At 45.6% G+C, this 25,630-nt stretch overlaps 1 protein-coding gene across 5 annotated transcripts in view; it reads right to left on the reverse strand.

The window, feature by feature from the left end:
- Positions 1–25,630, reverse strand: part of trpm3 (transient receptor potential cation channel, subfamily M, member 3) — a 425,666-nt gene that overhangs the window by 59,250 nt on the left and 340,786 nt on the right. For 3 of the 5 annotated variants that reach the window (XM_067983531.1, XM_067983533.1, XM_067983532.1), the window contains 6 exons: positions 23,534–23,606; positions 20,988–21,088; positions 13,298–13,432; positions 10,333–10,383; positions 5,582–5,617; positions 5,223–5,363 (listed from right to left, as the gene is read on the reverse strand). In XM_067983531.1, the coding sequence (XP_067839632.1) occupies positions 5,223–5,363; positions 5,582–5,617; positions 10,333–10,383; positions 13,298–13,432; positions 20,988–21,088; positions 23,534–23,606 (537 nt within the window). The remainder of the gene's footprint in view (positions 1–5,222; positions 5,364–5,581; positions 5,618–10,332; positions 10,384–13,297; positions 13,433–20,987; positions 21,089–23,533; positions 23,607–25,630) is intronic. The other 2 variants (XM_067983535.1, XM_067983534.1) reach the window with 1 other exon arrangement.

Consider the following 25,630-nt stretch of genomic DNA (forward strand, 5'->3'; position numbering starts at 1 on the left):
TATTGTTCCCATGTGCCTGCTGCCCTTGTCCTTCTAGGTGGTAGAGGTCGCGGGTTTGGGAGGTGCTGTCGAAGAAGCCTTGGCGAGTGCTGCAGTGCATCCTGTGGATGGTACACACTGCAGTCACAGTGCGCCAGTGGTGAAGGGAGGGAATATTTAGGGTGGTGGATGGGGTGCCAATCAAGCGGGCTGCTTTGTCCTGGATGGTGTCGAGCTTCTTGCGTGTTGTTGGAGCTGCACTCATCCAGGCAAGTGGAGAGTATTCCATCACACTCCTGACTTGTGCCTTGTAGATGGTGGAAAGGCTTTGGGGAGTCAGGACGTGAGTCACTCACCGCAGAACACCCAGCCTCTGACCTGCTCTTGTAGCCACAGTATTTATATGGCTGGACTAGTTAGGTTTCTGGTCAATGGTGACCCCCAGGATGTTGATGGTGGGGGATTCGGCGATGGTAATGCCGTTGAATGTCAAGGGGAGGTGGTTAGACTCTCTCTTGTTGGAGATGGTCATTGCCTGCCACTTGTCTGGTGCGAATGTTACTTGCCACTTATCAGCTCAAGCCTGGATGTTGTCCAGGTCTTGCTGCATGTGGACAAGGACTGCTTCATTATCTGAGGGGTTGCGAGTGGAACTGAACACTGTGCAATCATCAGCGAACATCCCCATTTCTGACCTTATGATGGAGGGAAGGTCATTGATGAAGCAGCTGAAGATGGTTGGGCCAAGGACACTGCCCTGAGGAACTCCTGCAGCAGTGTGCTGGGGCTGAGATGATTAGTCTCCAACAACCACTACCATTTTCCTTTGTGCTAGGTATGACTCCAGCCACTGGAGAGTTTTCCCCCTGATTCCCATTGACTTCAATTTTACTAGGGCTCCTTGGTGTCACACTCGGTCAAATGCCGCCTTGATGTCAAGGGCAGTCACTCTCACCTCACCTCTGGAATTCAGCTCTTTTGTCCATTTTTGGATCAAAGCTGTAATGAGGTCTGGAGCCGAGTGGTCCTGGCGGAACCCAAACTGAGCATCGGTGAGCAGGTTATTGGTAAGTAAATGCTGCTTGATAGCACTGTCGATGACACCTTCCATCACTTTGCTGATGATTGAGAGTGGACTGATGGGGCGGTAATTGGCCGGATTTGATTTGTCCTGCTTTTTGCGGACAGGACATTAAATGAGTACTTGTGATCATTGAAGAACATAATTTTAATGCCACTGTATAATTTGTGAGCCATGAGGGGTTGCTCACAAGTCTTGCCTCTCCTTTGAAATCCTCGTTCTCTATTGTCCCGCTCACGCCCCAAACCCACCGAGATATCGTCACTCCTTTTCTCCCTCGGCCCCTGCACCGAGCGACTCCACATCCGTGGTGATTTCAAGTGTCAGCATCAATTACCTTTGGTTCAGGGGAGATCTCCTTCTACTCTGGGTTAGCAACTTCACCCTTCGCACTTCACCCCCTACTGCACCAACATGCATCTCCATTTCCCACGCCAACCATTTTCGTGGCCTCTCAGAATGAGGCTGCCAATTTAGCGCCACATTTGTGGGTCAGTGCACACTAAGAATTAGGATCAGACTGACCAAACTCATTTCATAAGGGGTCTTTAGAGAGGGGACTTTTCTCCCATCATTCTGGACTGAATTCAAATTCAGGTTCTGGAGAGGAAGCCCTACATTGGCTCCCGGTCCGGCAAAGCCTCAATTTTAAAATTCTCATCCCTGTTTTCAAATCCCTCTGTGGCCTCGCCCCTCCTTATCTCTGTAACTTCCTCCAGCCCTACAACCCTCTGAGATCTCTGCGCTCCTCCAATTCTGGCCTCTTGCGCATCCCCGATTTCCATCGCTCCACCATTGGCGGCCGTGTCTTCAGCTGCCTAGGCCATAAGCTCTGGAATTCCCTCCCTAAACCTCTCCGCCTCTCTACCTCTCTCTTCTCCTTTAAGACTCTCCTCAAAACCGACTGCTTTGACCAAACTTTTGGTCATCTTATCTGCTTATGTGGCTCGGTGTCAAATTTTGTCTGATTATGCTCCTGTGATGCGTCTTGGGACGTTTTACTATGTTAAAGACGCTATATAAATGCAAGTTGTTGTTGTTGAGTCCGACCCATCTATTCTACCTTAGATTTTCTTTTAAAGGATAAAAAAAACATTTTAGCTATTAGGTGGCTCAAAGATTAGCAAGTTTAAAATATGTATTTTAATTAATTAGGATATCGTGGTTCTACTTTCATTCCAGCTTCAATGTTCTTGAGTCTCTTTGGGGCTGATGCCTGGGGATCCCTAAAAATGAATTAAATTTAATGGCAGCAGATAAGAGTGCCTCCTCCTGCACTGGTTGGCATACAAAGAACGTAAAAACTAGGTGCCACTGAATTGTAGGACGTGGGTTTGCAGCCTGATTCACCTGTACAATGAGTTCCTGATCTCATCTGGGTCACTCATGGTGCATTAGCCAGCAGAAGTAAAGTGCTTGTCTGGAAGTGAGGTGTAGATAATTGGATGGTCAACATCCATGGTCCTTGCATTGGATGGTCAATACCCATGGTCCTTGCATCGGATGGTCAATACCCATGGTCCTTGCATCGGATGGTCAACATCCATGGTCCTTGCATTGGATGGTCAACATCCATGGTCCTTGCATCGGATGGTCAACATCCATGGTCCTTGCATTGGATGGTCAACATCCATGGTCCTTGCATTGGATGGTCAATACCCATGGTCCTTGCATCGGATGGTCAACATCCATGGTCCTTGCATCGGATGGTCAACATCCATGGTCCTTGCATCGGATGGTCAACACCCATGGTCCTTGCATCGGATGGTCAACATCCATGGTCCTTGCATTGGATGGTCAACATCCATGGTCCTTGCATTGGATGGTCAATACCCATGGTCCTTGCATCGGATGGTCAACATCCATGGTCCTTGCATCGGATGGTCAACATCCATGGTCCTTGCATCGGATGGTCAACATCCATGGTCCTTGCATCGGATGGTCAACACCCATGGTCCTTGCATCGGATGGTTAACATCCATGGTCCTTGCATCGGATGGTCAACATCCATGGTCCTTGCATCAGATGGTCAACATCCATGGTCCTTGCATCGGATGGTCAATACCCATGGTCCTTGCATTGGATGGTCAACACCCATGGTCCTTGCATTGGATGGTCAACATCCATGGTCCTTGCATTGGATGGTCAACATCCATGGTCCTTGCATTGGATGGTCAATACCCATGGTCCTTGCATTGGATGGTCAACACCCATGGTCCTTGCATTGGATGGTCAACATCCATGGTCCTTGCATCGGATGGTCAACATCCATGGTCCTTGCATTGGATGGTCAACATCCATGGTCCTTGCATTGGATGGTCAATACCCATGGTCCTTGCATCGGATGGTCAACACCCATGGTCCTTGCATCGGATGGTCAATACCCATGGTCCTTGCATCGGATGGTCAACACCCATGGTCCTTGCATTGGATGGTCAACATCCATGGTCCTTGCATCGGATGGTCAACACCCATGGTCCTTGCATCGGATGGTCAACATCCATGGTCCTTGCATTGGATGGTCAACATCCATGGTCCTTGCATTGGATGGTCAATACCCATGGTCCTTGGATTGGATGGGGAACACCCATGGTCCTTGCATTGGATGGTCAACACCCATGGTCCTTGCACTGGATGGTCAATACCCAAGGTCTTTGCATACCTCCCCATGGCCTTTTATAGAGAACTGGCGAGGCTTGGTAGCAAATTGTCCTTCCAACCTCTTTGTTTGTAAATATTGCAGGGAAAGGGGGAAGTAACAGTAACAAAAGTAATGGATAGTGCAGTTGGAAGCTCCTTGCTCTGTTTTATCAGGAGTCAGCGTTCCTTTACTGAGAGGATCGGCCAAGGTCTTATTGAATGGCGGAGCAGGCTCGAAGTGGGGTATGGCCTACTCCTGCTTCTAATTCTTATGTTCCTATGTTCTTAAGATAATCCAAGCTTGGATTTATTTTTTGTATCTTTCAAGCTCTCCATCTCCCACCTTTTCCAGATATCAGCGAGGATTAGGGGTCCAAGTACAGAAATCACTAAAAGCTAGGGAACAGGTACAAAAGGTGATTAAAAAGGCTAATGGGATGTTGGCCTTTATCTTAAGAGGGCTGGAATACAAAGGGGAGGAAGTTATGTTTCAGTTATATAAAGCTCAACAGCATCTGGAGATACTGCATTCAGTTCTGGTCACCACACCTCAGGAAGGATATATTGGCCTTGGAGGGGGTGCACCGCAGATTCACCAGAATGATACTGAGGCTAAAAGGGTTAAATTATGAGGACAGGTTGCATAGACTAGGCTTGTAGTCCCTTGAGTACAGAAGATTAAGAGGTGGTCTAATTCACCTGTGCCAGCTCTTTGAAAGAGCTATCCAATTAGTCCCATTCCCCTGCTCTTTCCTCATAGCCCTGTAATTTTTTTCCCTTCAAGTATTTATCCAATTCCCTTTTGAAAGTTACTTCCGCCACCCTTTCAGGCAGTGAATTCCAGACCATAACAACTCGCTGCATAAAAAAACGTTTCCTCATGTCGCCTCTGGTTCTTTTGCCAATCACCTTAAATCTGTGTCCTCTGGTTACCGGTACCTTTCTGCCAATTGGGGTGCTTAAGATGATTAAAGGATTTGATAGGGTAGATAGAGAGAAACTATTTCCTGTGATGGGGGAGTCCAGAACAAGGAGGCATAACCTTAAAATTAGAGCTAGGCCGTTTGGGGGTGATGTCAGGAAGCACTTCTTCACACAAAGGGGAATGGAAATCTGGAACTCTCTCCCCAAAAAAGCTGTTGAGGCTGGGGGTCAATTGAAGATTTTAAAACTGAAATTTTTGTTAGGCAAAGGGTATTAAGGGACATGAAACCAAGGCAGATAGATGGAGTTAAGATACAAATCAGCCATGATCTAAATGAATGGCGGAACAGGCTCAAGGGGCTGAATGGCCTCCTCCTGTTCTTATTTTCTGAGTGAAAGAATGACGACGTCAGTGAAAATAGGGCAAGGAGCTGTCAACCACAATCAGCGAGTGTGACACCAGAGCTGGAAACCCAGCGAAGTGCCTACGGCAAGACCCTGAAATAGCAACGATCAAAAATGCACAGAAGGACTCCACCTATCACAGCCTCCTTGTTACCACACCCGACCCGAGTTTCTTGTTTTGTAAATTACTCACCCTTTTTGGACCAAAGAGATTGTGGTACAGGGTTCTGAATCTTTTGCGTGTATAATTACAGCGGTAGGCTCCTCCCATCAGGTTTTCAATCACAAGGCCGATGTCTATTAAACTTATCCTGTAATCGGGCGGGAGGTTCCCCTAAATAACGCCAAACACACAGAGACAGAGAGCGTTTATATTTACAACCCGTCACGGAGACAGCATGCATAGCTAATGAATTATCATTATTGGATTTTAGTTGACGGTTTAAAATTAATTAATAATATTGTTTTTAGCGGCGCCATTGGAATCCAATGGATTTTCACACTACCTTTTTAACTTTAGTTTAATAACAAATGTATTTTATGCACATTCACCTGAAAATAGATCCAACTGAAAGCTTGATATTCTCGCTTGGAGAGAACAAATAAGTTTGAATAAGTAACTGGAGCATTTTACAGCACAAAGCAAGTCATTGTCATAATCTACCCTCAATGATGGTGGCCTCAGACAGTTGAATTGATCAAAGTGTTTGACGAGCAGTGCTCTGATAATGGGAGTGCAATGTTAGTCAGTTCACAAGAGGTCGTTTTCCACATCCCTACCTGTCTGTGGATTGCTACTGTTTTGTAAAAATTGTGCTGTAGCATTTTTTTAAAAAGTTATTCACTGATTTGCGTGCACAAATGCCGACAGCATTTAGGTTATAAATAGCTTATTCAGAAGCTTTCTTAGGAAAGCTGAAATAATTTTTGTGTTAAGAGGTTAAATCAATCTCCAGTGATGGAGTTTTTAATTCTATTGTTTATTTTTCTTTACATTCAAATACGGCCATCTTTTAGCTCTTATTACGTTGCAGGAGCATTTCCTGGACTGCATGTGCAATTGATTTAATATCATTGTTCGTGACTATACCCCAAGGGCCATTACCATCCCATTGTCCAATGAAGACACGTACAGACCAGGTGTCGTTTCCACATCCAAACTCGCACCAAGTCCTGTTCACCCATCACCCCCATGTGCTCGCTGACCTACATTGGCTCCCAGTCCTGCAACGTCTCGATTTTAAAATTCTCATCTTTGTGTTCAAATCACTCCATGGCTTCGCCCCCTCCCTATCTCTGTAACCGCCTCCAGCCCTACAACCCTCCGAGATCTCTGCACTCCTCCAATTCTGACCTCTTGCGCATCCCCGATTTTCATCGCCCCACCATTGGCGGCCGTGCCTTCAGCTGCTGGAGTTCCCTCCCTAAACCTCCCGGCCTCTCGCTCCCCCTTTAAATCGCTCCTTAAAACTCCTACCTCTGTCCTACTATCTCTTTATGTGGCTCGGAGTCAAATTTTTTCTGATAACACTCCTGTGAAGCGCCTTGAGACGTTTTACTATTTTAAAGGTGCTATATAAATGCAAGTTGTTGTTGTTATGTAATTCAGGCGCTTAAAGAAAAAATGTCTGACAACAATTGATCAAAGGGTTTAGAAAAGTCGTGCTGTGCAATATTAGTAACAAATGTATTTGTACAAAATTCTCTCGTGTTAAAGTAGCGGACAAAGGAATTTCATACAAATGTGTTAGTGCATTCAATTCAAACTCACACAGTGTGATATCAACTTACAACAGGTACAAAATAACCATCATGTAAAAATATGCAATTACTGCAACGTTATCTAACTGAAACAATTGCATAGGAACATAGGAATAGGAGGAGGCCATTCAGCCCCTCAAGCCTATTCCCCTATTCAATTAGATCATGGCTGATCTGTATCTTAACTCCATCTAACCACCTTGGTTCCGTAACCCTTAATACCCCTACCTAACAAAAATCTATCAATCTCTGTTTGGAAATGTTCAATTGACTCCTGGCCTCAACAGCTTTTTGCAGGAGAGAGTTCCAGATTTCCACTCCCCTTTGTGTGAAGAAGTGCTTCCTGACATCACCCCTGAACGGCCTAGCTCTAATTTTAAGATTTTGCCCCCTTGTTCTGGACTCCCCCACCAGAGGAAATAGTTTCTCTCTATCTACCCTATCAAATCCTTTAATCATCTTAAACACCTCAATTAGATCTTCATCTTCTATACTACAGGGAAAAAAGCCTAGTCTGCGCAATTGTTCCTCATAATTTAACCCTTTTAGCCCCGGTATCATTCTGGTGAATCTGCGCTGCATCCCCTCCTAGGCCAATATATCCTTCCTGAGGTGCGGCGCCCAGAACTGAACGCAGTCTCCAGATGGGGTCTAACCAGAACTCTGTATAGATGGAACATAACTTCCATGACAGCATATCAAGCATCTCATGGACCAAGTCTGAATGTTCATTAGATTGTCATGACTTTCGCTGACAGCAAATCATGTCAATGTTACCTATGGACAGTAGACTCAAATGCTCCTCATTCTTCAAATTAATTGGAATGGAAAGAAATTTTACTTAATGGCATAGTTAAATTGCAGCTGAACAAGTGAGTAAAGCTTTGCCATTCACTTTTGTGTGATGGTAGCACTCATTTAAAATACTTTTTAAGTGTAGGAGTTATGCTCTTTTTTTTGCTTTGTCCTAGTTATTTATTTAATAATATATTAAAATGTTCTTTTCTGTTCTCACTGGTCCCTTGTCGGGGGGTGGGTTCCAATGCATGTTGCCTGCCCTCCAGTGCTTCTCCCCAAGGGCTGCTGTTCAGGCGCGGGACAGCAAGCTATTCGGCTGTGGACAGCATCGCCGCTGAGGTCGCTCCTCTCCTCCACAGGAGCTGAGGCTCATACTGCCACCTGAGATTGCTAACTGAGCACAAGCCAGGGATTAAACCCAAGATCGTCTGGCCCAATCGTACCTCAGGCACTGTATTCATCCATTAAGTTACCAAAGGGAGTTGCTGTTGGCTCAAACTAACTGGAATCTTCCTCAACGACTGAAACCTATTAAATGATAGATGTTGGGAAGTTTGTTTTTTGGCAGTTGTATTACAGGCTTAGGTAAAAGAGATAAATACGATCTAACTTAAGTTAAGAGATAGAGCTTTGCACATTGAACAACTTGAAGATGAAGTAAAATCCTGAGAGTTCCTAAACAGTCGTGGACACATTCTTCCAATATTTGTATTTTGGAACTCGTATCATGGCAAAAAGCAAAGGCACGGTTCTTAAAGAAAATATTGATACAACTACAAGCTGCTTTATGATAGTTTCGCTACCGTTTGCCAACAGAAATGGTTTATGGGAAGGACGCACTTCTTAACAAATCCATCAAACTGACACCAACATCATCAAGGGTAAACACGGCCACATTGTGGTAGGAACAACACAGAAGGAAACGGTGAAAAATGAGTATAAAACGATGTGCACTCTACAAAATACTGCAACCCGCCCTTCTGTGATCCAAGTACCTACCAGGAACCCAGCAACATCTATCTATTTAAAACCTGGTTTAAATATCCAAAGCTGAGTGATTTGTACGTGTCCTCAGTCCCTAATCGAAGCACAATAGACCTTACTGGAGGATATATCTGTCATAATAGTGTTGTGCAGTTATACTGAATTCACCCATGAGCAGTTTAGGGAATAGATATTTACACGTATTTAGTAAACAAAAAGTTTTTTTCTTTATCTCTTTGCTGTCGTGGAAATGTAAGATGCAATCGAATAAACTAGAATAGATACCCTGTCGTAAGTAGATCGTAACTCGCTTTCACTGAAGAGGTTGCTATGTGGTCAGGTTGGCTAATCAAGTTGCTTTTGCTGAGTTGTAACCTGGTATATCAGCGCCCCTGATGACTTCCAGGTTAAAGAGGCACCACATGAGGTGGGACTGAGCCCCGCCCACAAGCAGGCAAGCAGACTTCATTCATTTAAAGTTAGTGTTCTGGAAGTCATTGTAAATAATAAAAAAAATTAATTAAAAAGCCGAAGAAATAATTGAATGAAATTAAAGAGACAGAAGGAAAAATTTAAAAATTTTTGATTTTTAATGACCAAAAACTATTACAATAAGGAGTAATACGAGACTCTACATTTTAAAAATTAATTTTTTAGTTGTTTGGCAGTCATTAGGAGTTATCGTGCTTTTAAAAACTAGTTTAGACCTGGTATTTTTCAGCGTACCTTTTGGTGGCGTAATTAGTTACTTTCCAGCTGGGCGGATGAACAAGTTTGTGATTTTTCAGTGATTTCTCGGATTGCAGCGTGCGATGGCCCTTTAATTCGCAGCTGTCAAATCGCCAGCGAACCAATAGGATCAAGTTCACGACTTCCGGGTTTTAGTGCAAACGTGGGAACTTACTCCTTCGGTTCGCCGTAGAAAACGGAGAGCGCTGGTGAGGTACCCCGATATTTCGGGAGCAATTTCTGGCCCATGATTTCGGGTTGGGTTGGGGAGTGTATATATATCGCGATGCGCACGGTATCACAATTGTCTGGGACAGGCTGGAGAGACCAAAGGGTCGTTTCCTGTCCGTCATTGCTCAGGAATTCAATAACTGTCACTGGACGTACAAATCTGTGGATTTGGTGCTTGAACCCTCCTCTGCCTGTTGTTTGTTAGAATCTGGAATAAAACGAGTCTGGTCAGTCCGAACCCTGTTCTCGGTGGGCACAGGGGCGCAGCATAAAACTGCCCTTAGTTTTGGAGCAAAGAACTGCCCCTAATTTGGCACAATTTGATAACAAAGTGTAGTCTCATGGGAAGAGGAGGAGGCCATTCAGCCCCTCGAGTCTGTTCCGCCATTCAATTAGATCAGGGTTGATCCGTACCTTAACTCCATTTACCCGCCTTGGTTCCACACCCCATGATGCCCTTACCCAATAAAGAGGTCACGGGTTGGCTGCTGTTGGAAATGGAGGTGTCAGATTTGGAGTTTGAGGTTAAAGCATATTGTTGGAGCAGAATGGAGGGAGCAGCACTTTATTACCACTGCCTGAGGGGGTGTTTGATGGCAACACTGGATGACGTAATGAATGAAAGTGTTCCATACCCCATCACTAACAGCCCTTACCCTGATAAGCAATATACTCAACACTACTCCCCGCTCATCCCCCCACCAAAAAATTGAAACGAACGCGATGCATGAATGGTACATGATGTTTTTATGAATGACAATCATTTTCTGACCCACCAGTAGCAGCACGCCACTACCTACCTTTTTGACATCCCTGACTAGTTGGTACAATGTGTTTGACGGGCCGTGCCTCTGAAATAGAACAGAGAACGCATCGAAGTTAGCAGAGATCACAGAGAGAATCAGGCAACTTCTCCGGTGTTCCATTGAGAGCGCAGTAACAGAAACGTTAAAGGTGCTTTTGCAAAAAAGGAAAAAAAAATTAAAGTTGTTAGCTGGACCACCAGATTCTTTCGGGATGGTGTCACGTGGACCTCCATGTGAACCTGGATGACAGTGCAGTGAAGATGGGTGAGGCAGATTGTGACGATAGCCTTCAGGAGGCCTGTAATATGACCTTCAATTAGATGACTAGCAATCTGTTTAGAGAGTCAGTTGTGGCTCAGTGGGTAGCACTCCTACCTCTAAGTCATAAAGGTCATGGGTTCAAGTCCCACTCCAGAGACTTGAGCACAAAACCTAGGCTGACACTTGGACTGCAGCACTGTCTTTCAGATGAGATGTTAAACCCTCAGTTGGATATAAATGATCCCACGGCCACTATTTTGAAGAAAAGCAGGGGAGTTCTCCCCAGTGCTCTGGGCCAATATTTATTCCTAAAACAGATTATCCGGTCATTATCACATTGCTGTTTGTGGGATCTTGCTGTGCGCAAATTGGCTGCCGCGTTTCCTACATTATAACAGTGATTACACTTCAAAAGTACTTTATTGGCCGTAAAGCGCTTTGGGACGTCCTGAGGTTGTGAAAGGCGCTATATAAATGCAAGTTCTTTCTTTAGAGAAGACCGTTAATTGTTGTAGTACTGTAAAAACTGGACGTTCTTTCTGGTTTCTTTTTTGATTAAACGGAGACATTTAACAGAGAATGGAAAATGTAAGGAGCAAAAAACACATTCCCGCATAAATGTTCCCTTATTGCCGGTCTTGGTTGCTAAAACAAAAACATTACTGAATAAATAAGGGTTACTTTTTTGTTACAAACCAGCAGTATGTTGCTATTGCAGCTATTTAATTTGTTAATGATGCAATGAAGATGTCTATTAAAAAGTGAGTGTGAGGCTTTTTCCTCCTGATGCACTGATTCTGGTTGGCAGTGCAGTCTTTAGCACCTTACAACAACAACTTGCATTTATATAGCGCCTTTAACATAGTAAACATAGTTCCAAGGCGCTTCACAGGAGCGATTATCAGACAGAACTTGACACCGAACCACATAAGGAGATATTAGGACAGGTGACCAAAAGCTTGGTCAAAGAGGTAGGTTTTAAGGAGTGTTTTAAAGGAGGAGAGAGAGAGGTAGAGAGGTTAAGGAAGAATTTAGGCAGGAAAGCACCACACTCATTTCTGCTTTAGATGACAAAAAGATTTTAGGGCTGATTTTCTGAATTTGCATTGCTTGCTCCCTGGCAGCAGTGCAAGCTGGGAAAAATTGCCACTTTATTGTCATTCTGTACCTATTGCAACACACTTTTTACCGTCTTTAGATTATTCTTTAGATCTCGTAAATCTTTAGAGTTTCAAAACAGAAGTTAAGTTTGTGTTGCACAATTTTAGTTTAAATCTATCAGCCAATGTGTTAAAAGAATCTTTAAGGAAGTTTTTTTGGCTGACCTTGCCTTAGATTTATGACTTTTTAAGAGGATGACCATTTATGCAAAGGAAAATATTCCTTTGCTAATCCCAGTTTCATTTCCTCTCTCCAACATTCTACCTTACTCTCTCACCTGGAGGTCATTACCCCCTGACCCCTGACCCTGTGCCCCTTTCCTAGGTTCTTCCTCCAATTCTGGCCTGCTAGGGTTGCCAACTCTGGTTGGACGTACTCCTGGAGGTTTCATCCGGCCCTCCAAATGGCCTGCCCCCACGCTCCTGCTATTGGTCACCCGACAATCTCCTATGCCAATCGGAAAGCGATTAGACTCTTTGTTACCCAATTGGATGATTCTTGACTGTCAGTCAAACAGCCTGTTGTGGGACCCCTCTGGGAGTGTCAGCCTCGATTTTGTGCTCAATTCCCTGGAGTGGGACTTGAACCCACGACCTTCTGACCCAGAGGCAGGCCCAGCTCCTTCAAGGGCCGCCAAAGGAAAGCAAGTTTTTTTTAAAGGAACATTTAGGTAAAGAAACACTCTTGTGGAACCAGGAGGAGCAGGAATGTTTCCCCCGACTCCTCAATCATGGCAATCGCCCCCGTGGCCCGCTCCAACACCCCACCCCCACCTCCCGGGACTGAGCTTCGAACCGCTGCCGGAGAGACTGACATTGGTCACCTTCAGTGCCCGAGCTGCCTGTGGAGACGTGACAGTCGCAGGCAGCTCGAGCATAAGATGTTAATGAGGCCCGAAGCCCAAATTCAGGCCGGCCTGAGGCCTCCCGGTTGTGGCGTGCGCTTCTTGAAAATTGGGGCCCAGGCAAATTTCCACTTCTTTAACCTCTGCCAGTACTGGTCAACACAGAACAACCTACGAACAGACAAAATCAGGCAGGTAAAGACCGGCTGGTGCATCAAGCCTGCCCCACACCCCATGACTAAATACTTCCTCCCCCGCAGCCATGTAATCTCCTGGGGAGGGGCAAAACGCCGGAGAAAAAACCCCAGGGCCAATAAGGGAAAAAATACCCTGCAAAATTCCTCTCCAACCCCCCCCCCCGCACCTCAGGCGATCAAAACCAGTCCCGGAGATTACATGGACCAAGTGTTATCTAGCATCAATCGTCATGGTCCTGTTATATAGACCTTACTGACACCTTCTCCTAGATTGAAATAGGACATCTTATTACGTGGGTGTCATGAGCGTATGTCCTAACTTAAGATGTAATATTCAACGTGTTAAATATCACAGCTTACATGAGGACATACATATTAGAAAACAAACATTTAATGGCGATTATTTGTCGCTTGGAAATCAGAGATGTTTTGTCTCAAGTGGTAAAGTGCAAAGACAACATAACAACGTTGAATGACAATTTAATGAATGACTTACAGTGTTGTAGAGCTCCTCCAGCCTGGAGATGGTGAGGAAGCGATGCATGCTCACCCCATTCTCAATCAGCAATTTCACAAAGTCTACGCGGTCCAGAACCAGAGCGTCAAGCATGGCCTGCTCAAGGGAGCCCACCTAAACGTAACAGCAATTAGATCCAACCACAGGGCTCTGTACTCGAAGGCATCAGTTTCATTCAGCTGATCTCCACCTAATATGATTTGTTCACTAATCTATCCCATGGCACCCCCTGCGTTGCCTTAAACAATGTTTTACTTGTACTTCTCCAAACCTGCTGTACTGTATTGGCTGCTCACGATGCGGTCTCCTCTACATTGGGGAGACCGAATGCAGTCTGGGTGATCGCTTTGCTGAACACCTCTGCTCAGTCCGTGAGCGTGACCCTGACTTGCCTGTCGCTTGCCATTTTAATCCTCCGTTCCACTCCCACTCTGACCTTTCCATCCTCGGCCTCTTACACTGTTCCAGTGAAGCTCAACAGAAGCTCGAGGAACAGCTCCTCATCTTTCGATTAGGCACTTTACAACCTTCTAGACTCAACGCTGATTTCAACAAATTCAGATCATAACCACTGCTGCCATTTTTTCGGACAGCAGGTGCTGGTAATGGTTCTGCTGTTGCCATTTACAGCTCCTCTAGACCCATCTTTTGTTTCTTAACTTGTCCCATTCCCACCCTCCTTGCCTCGCACCATCATCCCTTTTGTCATTTAATCACTCCTGCCCTCTACCCCATCACAGACCTTCCCTCTTGTTCTTTCCACCCCGCCCCCCGGCTCTGTACTTGCTTAAAAACTGTTAAGTCTCTAACTTTTTCCAGTTCTGACGAAAGGTCATCGACCTGAAACATTAACTCTGTTTCTCTCGCTACAGATGCTGCCTGACCTGCTGAGTATTTCCAGCATTTTCTATTTTTATTTCAGATTTCTAGCATCTGCAGTATTTTGCTTTTGCTAAAATTTTAATGACCTTATTGTTGCAAAATGTCTTTGTTTTAAATTCTGAAATCAAGGGGAAGGGCCAGGGTCCATAGTGCAGGACAGCACCAAGGTCGACAGGAGTAGCAGAGAAGGTAAGGTAAGTTGAGGAGTAGCGGTTAGGTGACAGCAACCTTGGGTATAACACCAAAGCTTTATGCTCCACACGAGCCTCCTCCCACTCCATTTACTTCATCTCACCCTGATAACATATTCTTCATAAAATAAAAGCAGAGAATGTTGGAAACACTCAGCAGGTCAGGCAGCATCTGTGGAGAGAGAAACAGAGTTAATGGGGTCGATTTTAGCACCCGCGATCGGGTGCGTTCCTGGCGCGGGGGGGGGGGGGGCTCCGAAAATCGGGAATTCCCGGGGCGGGTCGGGAGCCCGGCTCCAACCCGCCCATTTTCGGGTTTCTCACTGACGCGCTGACATGCGCGCGCAGCCCCCGCATGTGGGACTCCCGCCGGCAATTAAAGCCAGCGGGGTGCCACTTAAGCTATTTATTTTGGTATTTCAGGTCGTTTACAGACCTGATTAACAAGATATTTTAGGAGGGTTGGGATTTTACAAACAACTGGGACTGTTTCCCGTACTGGGGGAAACACTCCCAGTTCAAATGGACGTGTTGCAGCCATCAGCCTGTGGCAGCTGCAGAGGTCCATTTGACAGGTGGAGGCAGAGACCCTCACTCATTGCAGGAGGCCACTCTGTCACTTTGGACAAAGTTTGGCCACCACCACCCTCCTCCGAACAATAAAATTCACCAACTTGCACACTTACCCCGGTGTCCAGACACATGTACCTACCTTGCGGACCCCCTCAGATGTATATCTTCCGGATGGGGGCCGCCATAGCTGCAGTCATGACCTCCTCGGAGGGCGAACAGCATCACCAGCCTCGCCATCCATGCCGTCCACCTCTGACACCTGGAGCTCCACAACACAGTGCTGTGACACATCCACCTGCACAGCAGGAGGGAGGGCAACCACAGAGAGAGATGCGTCGCAGAGAGCACTACCCTCGCCACAGGGTCCACAGACAGAGGCTCAGCTTCCTGGACCTCTCTGAGCAGCAGTGCACATGGAGGCTCAGAGTCACTCGACATGTAGTCGTGGACATCTGCAGCCTCCTTCATGCCGAGCTGCTCCCGGCTGGCCCGAGCACCATCTTCTTACCTGTCGCTGTCAAAGTCACCACTGCCCTCAACAAATTCTCCTCTGCATCCTTCCAGGGTGCCACCGGGGACATCGCCAATGTCTCAGTCGTCTGCTCAAAAGAGCCCTGCAAATACACCTACACCAACTCTGCAGTGACACAAGGGGTGGCATCAGTTGTGGGGCTTCATAGTGATCCTCAGGAAAGGGCATTATTGCACAAACCAGACAAGATTCGCAAAGACGTGGCAGTAATGGTGCCAATATAATATGTAAAGTGAATTGGTCAGAAATTAAATATAAGTACAAACCATGACAAACCCTCAAACACCCTTGTGCATCCCCTTCATGCTCACAACATGTTTGCCTTATGATGGCTACTGCACATATGTGATGCATGCCCTGTGGCTGCAGCACAGGTAGTGGCAGGTTGAGTGAGGCTGACCGTGAAAGAGATGCATGAGAGGGTGAGTATGAGATAGAGCCATGAGATTGTATGAGGATTGGGTTGAGTGGTAGTGGCGGGATGAGTACTGGCGAGGTGAGTAGGTGCAGGTAAGATGAGGATGAGGTTTGAGTGGGTGTGAGGAGTGATGTGATAGAATAGTGTTGGCAGTGCAGAAGGAGATGTGGGGTGGGAGCGGTGATGTGGCAGATGGAGTGTAGGGGAATGAATAAGTGTACTCACTTTGACTGACCTACTTAGGTCATTGCAGCGCCTCCTGCACTGTATGCAGGTGTGTGATATGTTGGTGGTGTAGGTGACCTCCTCTGCCACCTTGAGCCAGGCCTTCTTGGCGGCAGAGGCAGGCCGCTTCCTCCCGCCCGCCGGAGGGAAGATCTCTGTCCTCCCCCTCCTCCTCACCCCATCCAATAAGAGCTGGAGTGAGGCATCATTAAACCTGGGAGCAGCCTTCCCCCGGGCTGCTCCATGTTGTAATTTTTCCTATTTCTTGCAGCATCAGTCAGTGGAGGACTGCCCCTTTAAATAGAGCTCCTCCAGCTGACAGATCTTACCGCGCATGCGCAGTCCGCCCGCTGCGCAGCTCAGCAGCGGGGAACCCGGAAGACCAGGTAAGTGGGTCCAATCAGCCTGCGATTGCGCATGGGGCAGACTGATTTCACCGGGCGGGTTACCCACGCGTCCAATCGCCCCCCCACCGCGAACCCGCCGCCCTGATAATATCAGGCCCAATGTTTCAGGTCGATGACCTTTCATCAGAACATATCCTTCTATTCCTTTCTCCCTCGTGTTTATCCAGCTTCCCCTTAAATGCATCTGTACTATTCACCTCAACCACTCCTTGTGGTAGCGAGTGCCACATTCTCACCACTCTCTGCTGTATCACTAAACACCTCGGGACCTTCCCCACAATGACTTTATTTAACAATATGTTTTGCTCTCAACGTGTTCTCCCCTTCCATTGAACAAACTAGGAGAAAACGTGTACCCTACAGCTATTTGCCTGCAGGGGAGTTCTCCCTGTTGTCCTCGTCAATATTTATCCCTCAACCAACATCACTAAAACAGATTATCTGGTCATTATCTCACGACTGTTTGTGGGATCTTGCTGTGCGCAAATTTGCTCCTGCGTTTCTCTACATTACAACAGTGGCTACACTTCAAAGGTACTTCATTGGCTGTAAACGCTTTGGGACGTCCTGAGGTCGTGAAAGGCGTCATATAAATGCAAATCTTTCTTTCTTTACACCTCTGAGGCCAACAAAGATTTGAACCTGTCAGTGCACTTTTCACTTTGCCTTTGTAGATGCCAAGTTACATTAAGGCCATAGAAAATTAATGAATTCTGTGAGAGATTCTGGGGTCATGGCAAATTCCTAGCAAAATAAACGTGCAGATGGGACACTTGCAGATCAGGGCCTGTCATGGGACTGGTATCAGTGATGCAAATAGATGAAAGGATGCACGGAAACTTTCTCCTTTTGCCCATTCCTATATATATCTCCCTTGCTCCAGTGTTATTCACTTCACCCTTAACTCTCCACCCACTCACTCCCTCTCGCTCCTCCCAAAGGGCAGGTGACAATAGGCCCAGAGGCTCCTCACACTCAAACACATCTCCCTCCTTTCCAATCTATTCATCCTCACGTAGGCTTTGTTTGGTTTTAAAATTCAGCTGTTTTTTTTTAAAAAAAGAATTGCGGGCTTCAGCGGGGAGGGGAGCAATGCTTGGCTGGGGGGAGAGAGATAGAGGGTCGGGGAGTTTGGAAGTGCGGGTCGGGGAGTTAATGTTTCAGGTCGATGACCTTTCATCAGAACATATCCTCCTATTCCTTTCTCCCTCGTGTTTATCTTGCTTCCCCTTAAATGCATCTGTACTATTCACCTCAACCACTCCTTGTGGTAGCGAGTGCCACATTCTCACCACTCTCTGCTGTTTCACTAAACACCTCGGGACCTTCCCCACAATGACTTTATTTAACAATATGTTTTGCTCTCAACGTGTTCTCCCCTTCCATTGAACAAACTAGGAGAAAACGTGTACCCTACAGCTATTTGCCTGCAGGGGAGTTCTCCCTGTTGTCCTTGTCAATATTTATCCCTCAACCAACATCACTAAAACAGATTATCTGGTCATTATCTCATTACTGTTTGTGGGATCTTGCTGTGTGCAAATTTGCTGCCGCGTTTCTCTACATTACAACAGGTCCGGGGGGCCTGGAGGTGGGGGTTGGAGGGGGGAGATCGGGGGTCGGGAAGCCTGGAGATCGGGGTCAGAGGGGGGAGATTGGGGGTCGGGGAGCCTGGAGGGTTGGGGTCGGAGGGGGGAGATCGGGGGTCAGGGAGCCTGGAGGTCGGGGCCTGGAGGATTGGCAAACCTAGTTCTCATTGTTATCCAAAGACTGATTCTATGACAGTTGGGAAAGTAATGCTGCCATTTAGCGAGTTGCTGGGTGGTGAGGGAGAAGGAGGAAGAAGGACATTCTGGAGGAAGGGAGGGGGAATCAGCTGGCCGATTCTCTCATGCTTTGCACGCATCTGCACCATGTCTTTACCCAACAGATTCTCCCGATGACACAGGTGAAATCAGGAATTTGCCAGGTGAAGAGAGATCATGGATATGGGGCCATGATTGATTCCTCCAAGGTGCAGCCTGTAGTTGTGCTACATTTTTGACTTGTAAGTGTTGCATGCAAGGCTCTGCTGCTTAAAAATACAGAGAAATCAATTCCCTCGGAACTAGTTTTCAACAGTCATCCAGGGGAGTGCCTTAGCACTGGAACAAACATTGAAAATTAAGTACATTACTTTGAATGGGTTTGATGCAGAATTTCTAATTCCTTACAACTATCAGGAAAGATTGAACAGGCTCTTTTCTCTAGAAAAGAGAAAGCTGAGGGGTGACCTGATAGAGGTCTTCAAAATTGTGAAGGGGTTCGATAGGGTAGACGTAGAGAAGATGTTTCCACTTGTGAGAGAGTCTAAAACTAGAGGCCATAAATACAAGATAGTCACCAATAAATCCAATAAGGAACTCGGCAGAAACTGCTTTACCCAGAGAGTGGTTAGAATGTGGAATTCGCTACCACAAGGAGTAGTTGAGGCGAACAGTCCAGATACATTTTAGGGGAAGCTAGATAAACACATGAGGGAGAAAGGAATAGAAGGATATGCTGATAGGGTGAGATGAAGAGGGGTGGGAGGAGTCTCGTGTGGAACATAAATGCTGGCATGGTCCAATTGGGCCGAATGGCCAGTTTCTGTGAAGTAGACTCTATGTAATTCTATGTACTTCCTGTGTCAAAGCATTATTAGGACTCTCGCATTGTTCAGAGTCATATTTATTGTCAAACTGTGACAGACTCAATCTACTGCCTACAGTGAACAAACATATCAACAGCTAAAAGCAAGCATGGAACAGAGTCAAGCGAGTTTCCACTGTTTAATGTACTGGGCGCACAATCTATATCGAGCTGTGGAGGGCGCTGTTTCCTAAGATTCCACCCCGCCATTTTTAACAAAGAGTTAACTTGAACCAGACTGGACGGTATTAAGATTTAAAGAGGGCAAAAAAACAGGATTTAAAAGTTTCACCGTTTGACCAGCAAAGAATATTCCACAATTTTTCTTTCTGTAAGAGATACGGCGAAAGAATTAAAATAAAATAGAGCTGTCTCCGCCCCGCTAGAATGAAACACACAGTAGCTATGTAAAATTATTAAAGATATATGAAAACAATTGAATTGGAATAATGCTCAATGAAAAGATTGTACTGGATACAAGGAGTGGTATGAGACAGAAGGTGGATTGATCACTGCTGTTTGTGTGTGAGAACGAGGGTTGCCAACTCTGGTTGGATGTACTCCTGGAGGTTTCATCACATGACCTCCCACTGGTATCAGTCCCGTCTCTACACTCCCGCCATTGGACGCCCGACATGTCCATCCTCACGGTGCCCCGCCTTCCCAGTGCCAATTGGAAAGCGAACAGATTAGCTGATTGGGTAATTCTTGACCGTCAATCAAATGACCTTTTTCCTCCATCTCCAATATTGTTATAACTAATAAACAAAATTGTTTCAAGAATTTGAAAAAAACACTTTTTTTAACGCCCCTATGATTTTTCTCCTGGGTGTTTGCTCACTGCAGTGTCCTGGAGATTAATCTTTTAATTCCTGGAGAATCCAGGACAATCCTGGAGGATTGGCAACCCCTAGTGAGAACTAATCCTCTGACCTCTCTAACTATCGCCCATTTTCTAACTTTCCCTTTCTCTTGAAGGTCCTCGAGCATGCTGTGACCTCCCTGCTCCATGCCCATCTCTCCAGTAACTCTCTCTTTAAGTTCCTCCAACTGGGTTCCTGCCCATTTCACAGCACCAAAACGGCCCTAGCCAAAGTCATGAATGAGGTCCTCAGTGACCATGACCGTGGTGCAATATTCCTCCTCACTCTTCTTGACCTCTCCCCATTAGCCATAGTTGACCATGCCATCTTATTCCATTGCTTCTTCTCTGTTGGTCAGTTCCTCAGGACTTCACCTGTGTGACTCCACCACTATCTGTTCAAATGCAGCCGGCAGGTGTCTACCAAAGGCTTCTCTTCCCTCCCTGTGTTACCTCTGGATTTTCTCGGCCCCTCTCCTCTTCCGTACACATATGCACACATATGCAGAGTAAAATCGGGCGGGGTGGGTGTAAAATGGGCGATCAGCCCGAACCTGCCCCATACCCGCCGGGTGGGTTAGATTAAAATTGGGGCTTAACTCTCCACCACTTCTATCAATCCCACAATTAATTCCATTGCCTGGTCGGTCACAACTTCTTCAGCTGAACAGTGCAGCCGTCATTTTTGGTACACATTATAAACTTTGCGTCCTTGGCATTAATGTCATCTCCCCCCCCACTACCCCCACCGCCACCCCGGCCAAGCTTAAAACAAATTAAAGGGAAAATTGGAAAATATGCGTTAATAAATAATAAAGCGATGAAAATGTGAAACTTGTTGTGCATCTTTAAGGGCGCAGGTGCTTTTGCTTAGAAAACAAAATGCGAAACAATAGTCATCCACTGTACCGGCCACTGTTGTCCGTAGATAAAGATCTGACTCCGAGCTATGTCCACTCTGTTCCAGGCTAATGCTAAACTGAGCTGGTCTGGGGCGGAGGCATTGGCTCCTGTTAACAAAGGAAAAAGGAAAAAAAAACGAGTGTTGATGTCGCCTTGCCAATAATTGTACACTCGCGCTGCAAATTTCTTCGCCGCTTCTCCTGATCGGCTGCCATGTACATCCCAAGGCGCTTATCGATTATCAAATAAGATTTGACACCGAGCCACATAAGAATATATTGGGACAGGTGACCACAAGCTTGGTCAAAGAGGTAGGTTTTAAGGAGTGTCTTAAAGAATGACAGAGAGAGGTAGAGGGGTTTAGGGAGGGAATTCCAGAGCTTGGGGCCTAGGCAGCTGAAGGCACGGCCGCCAATGGTGGAGCGATGGAAATTGGGGAAGAGTCCAGAATTGAAGGAACGCAGAGATCTCGGAGGGTTGTAGGGCTGGAGGAGGTTACGGAGATAGGGAGGGGGGTGAGGCCGTGGAGGGGTTTGCAAACAAGGATAAGAATTTTAAAATCGAGATGTCGCCGGACCGGGAGCCAATGTAGGGCAGCGAGCTCAAGGGATGATGGGTGAACGGGGGTTAGGATACGGGCAGAAGAGTTTTGGATGAGCTCAAGTTTACGGAGGATGGAAGATGGGAGGAAGGCCTGGAGAGCATTGGAATAGTCGAGTGTGGAGGTAACAAAAGCATGGATGAGAGTTTCAGCAGCAGATGGGCTGAGGCAGGGGCGGAGACAGGCGATAATACAAAGGTGGAAGTAGGTGGTCTTGGTGATGGAGAGGATATGGGATCTACCTCAGAAGACCCCACCCCCCCAAACTGGAGAGTGCGACATTTTTCATTTTCACACCTCTAACCTGTGACCTCTCTGAGTGAGATTGGCAATTATTGTCGAATTAGAGGACGTTTTGTGCTGTTTGTCCATAACTACTAGAAATTGGATTGAGACTGTCTAATCTCATTTTACAAAGCTTAGAAGAGAGCGGCTGATCTTTGTCTCTTTGAATCTGCTGTATATTAAAGTAAAACAGATCTGAGAGATAATAGAACTTGTGAGCCATTTGTTTTCAAACTCTAGCCAATTGAGTCGGTTGTGTAGACTGGGCTTGTGTTCCCTCGAGTATAGAAGATTAAGGGGTGATCTAAATGATGATTAAATGATTTGATAGAGCAGATAGCGAGAAACTATTTCCTCTGGTGGGGGAGTCCAGAACAAGGGGGTATAACCTTAAAATTAGAGCTAGGCCGTTCAGGGGTGATGTCAGGAAGCATTTCTTCACACAAAGGGGAACTCTCTCCCTCAAAAAGCTGCTGAGGCTGGGGGTCAATTGAAAAATTTCAAAACTGAGATTGATAGATTTTTGTTAGGTAAGAGTATTAAGGATTACGGAACCAAGGCGGGTAGATGGAGTTAAGATACAGATCAGCCATGATCTAATTGGATGGCGGAACAGGCTCGAAAGGGCTGAATGGCCTACTCCTGTTCCTATGCTCCTATCTTGAGGGAGGGGGTTCCTAGGAGCCTGTTAATATTTGCAGGAAAAGCTCCCACACAGGAAAGTTTGAAAATCAGCGTTGTAAACAACCCCAGTGATTTTTGATTCACTTTCATCCATTTCAGTCGTCTGAATGCTTTCTAAATTTCAGTCCAGAATACATGTTAAGTGTTTTTAATCATTGTTTGCTTCACTTGTGGTTATTCTTGTGTATGTAATTTAGTGCATAATAATACCAGAGGACATTAATTAGGTGAGACATTTTCAATAGTCTCATTCATTGCACATCTCTGAGAAACTGTAATTGTTCGGTGGAACCTGACGGTTCATCATTTTGAGTTCTATATACAGAAGCGCTCATTGTGAAATTATATTGTTTTCTCAATATAATTCTCCAGAGGCTTGTTTGTGAAGCTAAGAAATCAGTTAGTAAGTCTGTAAGCAAACTACTCGATCTTAAATCAACAATTTCTACAGCGTAAACAAGCCAAAGGACAGACCGCAGTAATTAGTGTCTTCTGAAATAATTCACTGCCTCTCTAAAATAAACAACAATATTCAGTGGGAGTTGCTGAAGTGTTATGCTGCATTTTTACAAGGGCTTGTGTTAACTTGCTGAGGGGAGAAATTTGTCGCGCCCATTTTTGGGTGGAAAATCCGTGTCGAGGGGACGATTTTGGGTCAGGCCCGCCCTCAGCTGGACGGTCAAAGAGGTAGGTTTGAAGGAGCGTCTTAAAGGAGGAAAGAGGGGTAGAGAGGCGGAGAGGTTTAGGGAGGGAATCGAAGTGCTTGGGGCCTAGGCAGCTGAAGGCACGGCTGCCAATGGTGGAGCGAAGGGAATCGGGGATGCGCAAGATGCCAGAATTGGAGGAGCGCAGAGATCTCGGAGGGTTGTAGGGCTGGAGGAGGTTGCAGAGATAGGGAGGCAGAAGCACATTAGCAGGACAGAAGTAATTCAGCAGATCTGTCGAACTATCCTGGCGAGGAAAGAGTAGAGGAAACTGTTACCTTTCAGGAGTGCTGTTAGAATGGCTAAGTCAATGTCCTGATGTCCCTCTGATCCCATCCTGAAGACAGTAATCTGCAAAAATTATAGAAGAACAAAGCATAACTGAGAGCTAAACTTTCCGGGACTAACGCAGGGCTTTCAAGTGGGACGTTTTGATGAACCGCAAAAGAAAGCCTGAAACAAGACCATTAAAGTTCATCCAACTCAATTCCTTCCACAGACCGTGTATATTCGACACAATCATGGACTGAAACTTCGGATGATCTATCCTTTTACATATCCCTACCACTAAAATCTGTTCTCCTGCATCCATAGATAACAAACCAGCCTGTGCTTATCTCAGCAACACTGGAACCATCATAATCCATGGAGAATTTGATTACCTGCACCTTCACTTATCCCCATAACCTGCAGGTACTGAAGCAGCTCTTATTTGAAGGGGTTAGTCAAAAAGCATTAATTCCATAAGGAGTCTATTCCAGATATCAACTGCTCAGTGGTGGGGGGAAATAATTATTTGTTCATATCGAGAGACTTACATTTATATAATGCCTTTTACAACCTCAGGATGTCCCAAGGTGCTTTACAGCCAATAAAGTACTTTTGATGGTTACACAGCAGCCAATTTGTGCATAGCAAGGCCCCACAAACAACACTGTGATAATCACTCCCTCAGAACTGCACTAGAGTGTCAGATTTTAAGCTCAAGTCTCATGGAGTGGGGCTTGAACCCACAACCTTCATGACTCTGAGGCTAGAGTGCTACCCACTGAGCCACAGCTGGCACAGCTTACTTGAGAGACGACGTATGGTGAACTGAATGGCCTCTTCACATCCTTTTTTTTTGTTTTGTTTTTGTTTTCTTATTACACGGTACCTCAGTTGGGAAACCCCAATAAAATGGCAGAGACCCAGCATAACTTAGTTAAGCCCCTGGCAAGGGAATGGGAATATTCCTGTAGAATTTTAGGCCCACCGAAGCAAAAACTCAGGAGGAGTCTGCTGGATAAATTTTTATGCAGCGAGGTGTTATGATCTGGAATGCACTACTTGAAAGGGCAGTGGAAGCAGATTCAATAATAACTTTCAAAAGGGAATTGGATAAATAAATGAAGGGGAAAAGTTTTCAGGACTATGGGGAAAGAGCAGGGGAGTGGGACTAATTGGATAGCTCTTTCAAAGAGCCGACACAGGCATGACGGGCTGAATGGCCACATTCTGTGCTGTATGATCCTACAATTCTATGGAATTACTCCCAAGTAGTGTCATTTCCTACAGTTTTTATTAGTGGCCTATAGATGGCTCTGAAAAAAAAAGACGACTTTTCTAAACCCTTTGACCAATTGCTGCCAGACATTATTTTCTTTAAGAGTCCAGTGAGGCTGAAGATATTTGTGTTACATACCCTTCAGAGTCAATACACACTGTAACCTCCCTCCTTTGTGTTTTCATGAGCTGCAGGCCCAATCCTCTTTGCTCCCTTGTTAAAAAAATTTTCACAATGAAAAAGTTAGACCCATGATCAGAATGTACCTATTTGGTTAAATAGACTCGTTATATTATTCAAATTCAGTGTAATCATGAGGAATGCTTTAATATTTTGAACCCCTGGTATTTGACTGGAATGGGAAATGACAAGATGAATCATAGTCCTTTGAAGGGTGGCTAGAAAGATGCCAGTTGTATTAATAACTTGAAATACAGATATCAGTGGGATCCCATTTTCATTATTAGTACCAATTAATTGCACTCAGTACTTTCATGTAACTGTAACAAGTCGCTGTGTTAATTGAGGGCGTGACGATAATACTTTCTTCTTGATGTTGTGCACCTGTGATAGATTTATATTTCTTGGGGGGTGGGGGGAGAATCACTGGTGCTTTTCCATTCATGGTAATTAAGGGAAGCTGAATAATTTTACTACCAATGGCAAACAATATATATGTACATTTATTATCAAGCAAAAAAGAAAGTTGGGAAAATGATAAAGCATGGACATATTAAATTGGAAATGTAGTGCTCGCCAACGAGTTGTAGAGTCACCTTTCCAGGCAGCATTTTACTTGAAGATGGCTGTGAGTAATGCTGCAACACCC

Source organism: Heptranchias perlo, chromosome 4, assembly GCF_035084215.1.
Source record: "Heptranchias perlo isolate sHepPer1 chromosome 4, sHepPer1.hap1, whole genome shotgun sequence".
Classification (NCBI taxonomy): domain Eukaryota; kingdom Metazoa; phylum Chordata; class Chondrichthyes; order Hexanchiformes; family Hexanchidae; genus Heptranchias; species Heptranchias perlo.